General features: G+C 51.4%; 1 protein-coding gene and 1 long non-coding RNA gene across 2 annotated transcripts; one reads left to right on the forward strand and one right to left on the reverse strand.

Annotated features, from left to right (window-relative positions):
* Nucleotides 1-2,143: 2,143 nt before the first annotated feature.
* On the forward strand, nt 2,144-6,725 carry LOC125926753 (uncharacterized). The gene is made up of 2 exons (XR_007459153.1): nt 2,144-2,819; nt 5,995-6,725. It is a non-coding gene; the product is annotated as an uncharacterized LOC125926753 (long non-coding RNA).
* CCDC182 (coiled-coil domain containing 182) lies at nt 2,825-3,911 on the reverse strand. Its single transcript, XM_049636505.1, has one exon. It carries the CDS (start codon nt 3,630-3,632, stop codon nt 3,171-3,173), a length of 462 nt encoding a protein of 153 aa, XP_049492462.1. The 5' UTR covers nt 3,633-3,911; the 3' UTR covers nt 2,825-3,170.
* Nucleotides 6,726-8,224: the final 1,499 nt, after the last annotated feature.

The following is an 8,224-nucleotide window of genomic DNA, read 5'->3' on the forward strand; positions in this document are numbered from 1 at the left end:
TGGGCTCTTCCCCTCCCTGACTCCTCTCCCCAGGAAAGGCGGGGACTTTCCAATTGGTGGCTTTGGACAGCTCTGCCCTCCCTCTCTCTCCAGCTGTCCCTCTGTGGAGAGGTCACACAGTGACACACACACAAGCAGCTGTCCACCCCTACCAGCACCTGTGCTCAGAGGCAGCATCATGTTCAGGGATGAGGTCCTAGCAAGCCCATGTGGCTCACAGACCCCAAACCACTTTCTCTATCAGCTTTATCAGTAAAAAAAAAGTGATAGAAGTGATTCTGTCTCCATTTGCCCGTGCTCCTGTGTCAATCCCTCAACTGGTTCCTGATGGAGGCAGAGAAAAGAGGGGTGACCTTGATTAGCTCCCACAAACCCCACACCTAGCGTTGAGAAGGTCATGACTAGGTCCCCCTCAAACATCTGCCACCCAGGTCCCCAGGCCCTTTACCATGCCCCCTCCTCGGGATTCCCTGCCTTGCACACTCCAGGCTGCCCAGGACCCTCTGAAAAGTGCTGGGCCAGAACTAAGCACAGAGCCTCCCAGGCGTGGACTTGGGGGTGCCATCACAGGACAGCATCTCCCCATCCCTTCTCAGAATTCACACGAACGCCGTCGTTTCTGAGCAGCCCGATTAACACACTGAACCTGCAGTAGATGCAAACCTTTTCCACATGAGTTAGCATCGGGGCCAGTTTTCTTGTACAAAACAGTGGATTTTTGTTTAAGTGGGTTCTACGCCCAGTGTGGGGCTTGGACTCACGACCCAGAGATCAAGAGCCCCATGCTCTACTGACTGAGCCAGCCAGGCGACCCAGCAGTTGATTTTTTTTTTCTTTTATTTTTTTTTCAACGTTTTTTTATTTATTTTTGGGACAGAGAGAGACAGAGCATGAACGGGGGAGGGGCAGAGAGAGAGGGAGACACAGAATCGGAAACAGGCTCCAGGCTCCGAGCCATCAGCCCAGAGCCTGACGCGGGGCTCGAACTCACGGACCGCGAGATCGTGACCTGGCTGAAGTCGGACGCTTAACCGACTGCGCCACCCAGGCGCCCCTAATTTTTTAAACTCTTCTTATATTTGGCCAATCAAGTCCTTCTTCTCAGATACATTTGTACGCACCCCCAAACAGCCGTCCCTCAGAAGATTTAAAGGCATAGGAGTCGCCCCCACACACACACACACAAAACAGAGCTCACCTCACCAAGTTCAGTATGCCCATTTCATCTACTCAAGAAGCAAGTCCTTAGCACATAAAGTTCCTCATATACTACAAATTGTTTAAAATGAGCACAGCCTTGGGGCACCTGGGTGGCTCAAACAATTAAGCGTCCGACTTCAGCTCGGGTCATGATCTCACGGTTCGAGAGTTCGAGCCCCGCATCGGGCTCTGTGCTGACAGCTCGGAGCCAGGTGCCTGCTTCGGATTCTGTGTCTCCCTTTTCTCTCTGCCCCTCCCCCACTCATGCTCTGTCTCTCTCTGTCTCAAAAAAATAACTATTAAAAACATTAAAAAAAAAAAAAAATGAACACAGCCTCTGAAGTTAGATGTCCCCAGGCTCAGATCTCAGCTCTACCACTAATCAGCTGTGTGACCTTGGCCTACTTCTCCTCTGTGAGCTTCGGTTTCCTCAGAATCCCAAAGTGAAGGTTATAGTTAGTACTTGCCTTCAAAGGGCCCAGCCTGGTGCCTGGAATACATCATATTCTTGATAACTGTAAGCTAGTGGCAGTAGCTTTTACATTATTTACATTATTATTTACTTTACTACATTACATTATTTGTAGTATTTACATTATTATTACTTCAGCTAAACCTTCCAAGGGAGAAACGGCCTGAAGCTAAAAGAGGGGTACAGCCCTTCAGGGTGGACGGTGACAGATGGACCATCCAGCAGTGGGGGTTGCAGATGTGCAAATCTTGTTGGGAGAGATTTTATGACACAGGAGGACAGATAGGACCTCAAGCCAGGAGGACAGTGGCCTGGCTGCGCTCAGGTGCTGACTCTGGCCTCCAGGCACCCGGCTTCCGCTGCATAGGGGAGAATCCCCATTGCATGGCAGCATTTGAGGGGGGGGGGCGGGACCAGAGAGAACCTATGTGACTCACTGAAACAAAGTCTCATTGGAAACGAAAGGCACGGTGACAGCTAAGGGACCCCCACGTCACCTCTGTGACAATCTGGATCCTCCAGAACAGGTTCATGAAGAGCCTGATGTGGTTCCAAAGGGGAGCGGGATGATGACTGCCAAGGACGACAGGAGGTGAACTGTAGTCCTGCCCCTTGCTAGCATGGAGACCTGGGGTGAAGGACTCCCCTTCCTGAGCTCCGCCTCCCCCTGTGCACAGTGGGGAAGTGACACTTGCTTCCAAGGGTGCCTGTAGAAGTAGGTGGGGTGGGGTGCGCACACCGCCTGACACGCGCCCGGGAGGCCGTAACAATTCTTGCTCCGTGGGTCAAACGTGAAAGCCAGCGGCACTGCTTTATAACCCACTTCGTGGGGGTGGAGTCTTAGCACGTCTTTGTGCATCTGCGCACTAAGCCCTTAGGACCCCGCCCATTTGAGCCCAATAAGCTCTGTCGATCTGATTGGCCAGACGGCAGAGGAAGCGCAGAGGAGGGACAGGTGGGCACAGGCAGCAAAGAAAAGCGAGTTATGGCAGTCTAACGAGGAAAGCGGGCAGAAGAGCCCACTGGACGAGGATAAGAACTACAAAAGTAATCAGAGGCCAATCAGTGCACGGGAGAACGATCCACCCCTCTCGGTAGACCATGCAGCAAGTAACGACCAGGAGAGCCTTGAGTCATTAAAAGAAAGGTAAATCTGTTCAACACATCGGTTTAAGAAGATTTAAAAAAAAAAAAAAATCATGTTATACATTTGAGCAATATTACCATGACAAACAGGAAAACAGTTAACGGTGAAAGTTACAGGTGTCTGAAAGACTGAGGATTGGGTGCCTCCTGTGATGCTGGGCGAACGGGAGCTTCACCTAAAGAACATACTGGGGTCTTTTCGCCTCTCAGCAAGGTGTTATTGAGGTGGAAGGAAAGCAATGGGAATGGGGAAAGGGTAGCAAATGGAGAGGGACTTAGGTTGGCCCCTCCATTAAAAAAAAAAAGAAAGAAAGAAAAATCTTCCACTTGGCCGCTCGGCCGCAAGGAGGCCTCAGTTTGCCTGGATCTTCCTGGGACTGGCCAGCGCGTCGCGGTTGGAGCCCAGCAGCATGCGCTCCAGCCGCCTGCAGTGCTCCCGGAGCTGCTTCTCGCGGGGCAGCAGGAAGGTGAGGACCTTATTCCGCACGACGCCGCGGTCCTCCTCCTCCCTGAGCCGCTGCTTCACGCGGGCCGCCTGCTCCTCCTGCTGCGCCAGCGCCCCGTTCAGCTCGCAGAAGGCGACCTCCAGGTCACGGATGGCCTGCAGCGCCTCCTTCTTGAAGTCGGCCAGCTCCCGCTGCACCCCGGCCACCTTCTGCTGCAGGATCTCCAGATCCGCTGGCGGCGGGAAGCAGGAAGGCCACGACTGAGGGAGGGAAAAGTCTCCGGACTGGAGGCCGCTCTCCACCATCTTCTTCCCTTGTAAAGTGTTCACCTTCATGAGGATGGACCCAGCCCGATAGAGTGGTTCCATGGTCTCTCTTCCCGTGGGGACAAAGAGAGGGAGCTAAGAGACCCGTCTGGTCAGGGAATTTTGGGGGGCTAGAGACACAATCATTTGGAGTGGAGAAACCCCATGCATTGTGACATCGGAGCCTCTCCAGCCAACCAGGAGGAGAGCCACAATCCATTCATTTGCATATTGTAGCTTCCTTGGTTGGTTATCCAGGGCTTTGTCTGCTCGTCTACCCAAATTGTCTTCCTGTTACATGGATTTTCATCAACTCTTCAATCACCCTTCCAAAACCTGAGCTCGATCTCTCCGTGTACCCGAGGGACAAACCGAGGCCCAGAGCAGGGCAGTAAACAGGCCAGAGCCAGGCAGACCAGGCCAGGCCCCGGGGGGCTGCCAGGTATGGGTTCTCTCCCTCCCACACATCAGTCTCTGGACTGCAGTACCTCGCAGGGAAACCGGCTTCTCTGACATCGCCAAGGTTCTCAGATCTGCACAGCCCTGCCTTTAAACCTCTCCTGAGGCACTCACTACCTTCACCCTCTTTTTCTGACCTAGCACCTTGTCCTTCCAGGTCTCAATGGCACAGTAAATTCCAGAAAGACGTAAGAAATATGCCCACTTCTACCTCTAAAATGCTAAAAATAAATAAATAGAAAGAAAGAAAGAAAGAGTAATTTCTGATCCCAAATCCATACTGCTATAACGATGCCAGAATTCTAGATAATCTTAAAAGTTGTGAGGCATGTATTAAGAGGTTTTGATGTGTGGTCCACAGCAGTGCTGATTCAGTTATGTGCAGGGTGAAATCGGGTCACTCATTCATTTATTTGACAAGTGCTTATTGAGTGCTTACCAGGGAACAAGTGTGAGAAGAGTCCGGGGGCCCCACTCCCTGCGCTGCCGGATCATGCCTGAAACGTTGACACAGATGAGAAAACGCATACAGAAGGGTGAATCTCACACGTCTTACCTGAATCCTATAAGAAGGGAAAATGCTCCTAACTAGCGTGTGCCAGTTTGGTCAAGAACAAACTCCATCCTGTGTATCTTGATGTCTTTCCCAGACTTCTCTCCTGGCCTCCAAGTCAGAACATGTCTCCAGCAGCGTGCCTCAGATCCAATCTGTCCAAAGCTCGGCTGCCATCAAGTTAATGACACCACCATGGGGTAGCACCCACACGAGAAACCAGGGATCAGACTAGACCCCCCCGCATCCAAGTGGCTCTGGGTCCTCTTGACGTTATCATCTCTGAGCACCCTAGAACCCGCCAGACCTCTGGCGGGCCACCACCTATAAGCTGTGTCTCTTTGGCAGATGACCTCACTTCCCTGAACCTCATTTTTCTTATCTACAAAGTAGGGATACACTTCAGTAGTGTGCAGCTCCCTGGGCAGAGGGGTAGTGGAGGGGAGGCTCCGATTTACAACTGTTGCCAATGGTGTGACTACTCCCACGATGGCTGCTTTCCAGCTACCAACACGATCTCGCTGGGTAGAGGTGCACACTGTCAGCTCTCATGAGCACCACAGGACCCATGTTGGGGGTGGCTGCCATCCCCAAGACGTAGGTGCCGGAGAGGGCATTTTGCAGGGAGGTTTATGGCTACACTAGGGTAGAATTTTGGACCTCAGGATAGGGCAGCAGCTACAATTATTGAGACAGAATATTTGGTGAAAAGAGCACCGTATCGTTAGCAGTCAGGAGATCAGAGTCTGAAACTGCTGGGTGACCACAGGGCAATCACCTGCCTCCCTTCTCTGAGCCTGTTCCCTCTGGGATAGTGTAAGTGCTCCTCTGCAGTCTCTGGTTCTCAGAGGCACACAGCCCTTTCCTTTAAGCCAGTCCTGAGGCATTTACCACCTTCTCCCTTTTTTTGTGACCTAGGACTTTGTCCTTCCAGCCTCCAATGGCACCCTGAATTCCCTGAGGACCGGGAGCGTGCATTTCTCATCCTACACACCCTCAAATGTCCCGCCTGGTGCCCTGCACATAATGGCACTCAGAAAACTAGATGAAATGGGATTTATGTTCAGAGGTGGCCTTGGAATCCCACGACTCCCCTAGCTTTCCCTCTGACATGGCGGCACCTACTGGCCTGCGCAGGAACAGCATGCTTTTATTCCCCTACCTAAAATCCAGCTGGGGGCTGGGGAGATAAAAACAGGCTGCTCTCTTGTGGTGTATTCATTAGGCGTGTGTGCACAGGTCGGGCACATAGTAGGTTCTCAATGAAAATTTTTGTAATCAGAAAAAAGGAAGAACGTGTGTCTTCTTGTTTTTGTTATTTTTTTACTGTTTTTTTTTTTTTTTTCCTGTTTGTGCCTGTCTCTCTCTCTCTCTGATTTTGATTCTCTGCCTCTTTATCTTTGTCTCCCACAGGGAATGGTGGAAGCCCTAACCAGAACTACAAACGAAAAGTAGCAAAAGTTAAGAAGACATGGCGATTTCTCGATTTCCCTGGTGCTTTATAATGAGCTTTCAGTTCATTGCTTCTCAGCACCGACCAGGGAGGACTGCTTCACATGAGCCTCAGCAGAGGTTGAGGACAAATGAAGAGCCCAGGCTTGGTGGCCTCCTGAACCTTCAGAGCATCCTCAGCAGGGACGAGTCGATGTGCACACGCTCTGAATGTTCTCCTCCCCGAAGGTCTATCCTCCAGGCCTGTGACTTCCTCACGAGTTTCCTTCCAGTCAGACGAAAGGAAGAAGGCAAATCTATCTGCTCCCTTCAAGATGTCAAGGGCAAGGGCTTCTAGCATCTCCTGGAAGGCATTTCTTGACCACTGTCAGGAGGGTTTCCCTGCCCCTGGTCTGTTGCAGTTCATAGGCTCCCAAGTCTCAGAATAATGGAGGACAGGCAGGTGGGGTATCTGCCCCACAGAGACCCATCCCCTGAGAATAAGACAACCCAAATGCGTAGGGGCTCAGGAGTGGGCGTGTTTCAAGAGGTCCGGGGTTGGGCACCACTGGGTCAGAGCACATTCCTGCTGGGCCCTGCCCGCCTCTTGAGAGTGGAAATCTCATGGACCATCAGCCTTCCCCAGCCTCCGCCATGTGTCCCCACCCCATGCCTCTGCCTCTGCGTGTGAAATAAACTCGATTCTCTCTTTTTTTCATGTTTATTTATTTCTTTTGAGAAAGAGCATGCATGCGCATAAACAGAGAAGAGACAGGGAGAGAGAGAATCCAGAGCAGGCTTTTCACTGTTAGCGCAGAGCCCGATGTGGGGCTCAAACTCACAAACTGTGAGGTTGTGACCTGAGCCACAATCGAGAGTTGGCCGTCCAGCCGACCAAACCACCCAGATGCCCCTAAACCTGGATCCTTTTGAAGACTGGGAAAAGGGACACGACACAGGTGCACTCCTTCATGTACGCCCTTCAAAGTGAGGGAACCCTCTGAAGCTCCTCACATCCCCATTAGTCATCAGCTAGGGTCACATTCACAGCCCTGTTTCTAACCCAAGCATTGGCTGGGGAATGGAGTGCTTGCAGATGGCTCAGACTAATCACGGGTCCCCTGCTGGGTGGGGGCTGAGCCTGGCCTCCCTGAAGCACGGGTGTCCCAATACAAGGACTACACTGGGGTTCTGTTCCCCAGTGGGATGGGGAAGATAGGTGACCAACTGTGGCTTCCACAGAGAATGCTTATATTTGAAGAGAAAACAGTGAGGGGCACCTGGGTGGCTCAGTCGGTTAAGACTCCGACTTCAACTCAGGTCATGATCTCACGGTTTGTGAGTTCAAGCTCCGCGTCAGGCTCTGTACTGATGGCTCAGAGCTTGGGGCCTGCTTTGGTTTCTGTGTCCCTCTCCCTCTCTCTCTGCCCCTTCCCTGCTCGCTCTCTTTCTCTCTCGCTCTCTCTCAAAAATAAACATTAAAAAAAATTTATAGAAAAAAGTTTTTTACATACAACTTCTGAAGAGAAAACAGAGAAAGGACCATGCATAATTCCCCCAAATGAACTACTCATGTCAGCTTTCAGGCAAAATGGAGAAACAGTGTTCTAGGAGTTCCTGAAAACTGGTCTATCTGTCCCCACCCCAAGAAAAAAAATATGAAAAAAAGAAAACAGAATTAGAGCAATCTCTCACAAATACCAAAGAGCATGTGGTTGGACATTTCTATAGCAGAGAGAACAGCGGTTGGTCCTATCTAGAATATTCTTTTCCCAGAATTCCCTGGGCCTATGCCTCCCTTGGTGGCTGCTGGCCTGGGTGAGGATGTGGGCTACACAGCCAGTGTCTCCCCAGATGCGCTCCTACCGAGAATAATAATCTTAACACAGTGGATCATAAAATCCCATAGAGGCTCTTCCCTGTGGCCATCCACCTGGCCAGCCTTCCACTCATCCATCCACCTGGGCGCGTATTCGGGGACATTCGCTGAGTACCTGTCCTACGTACACTAAGCCAACAAATAAGATAGAGAAGACCCCTGTTCTCAAGTCACTGGCATTTCAATGGAAGGAGACAGACAATAAAGTGAAGCAATCAATAAATAAGGTGATTTGGGCTGGTGCTAAGTGCTCCGAAGGAAGTAAACAGGGCAAAGTGGCAGAGGGCCTGGGGCGGGGGCGCTCAGGGAGGGCTTTTGTGAGGGAGGGCACGT

The sequence above is a fragment of the Panthera uncia genome, chromosome E1 (assembly GCF_023721935.1).
Source record: "Panthera uncia isolate 11264 chromosome E1, Puncia_PCG_1.0, whole genome shotgun sequence".
NCBI lineage: Eukaryota > Metazoa > Chordata > Mammalia > Carnivora > Felidae > Panthera > Panthera uncia.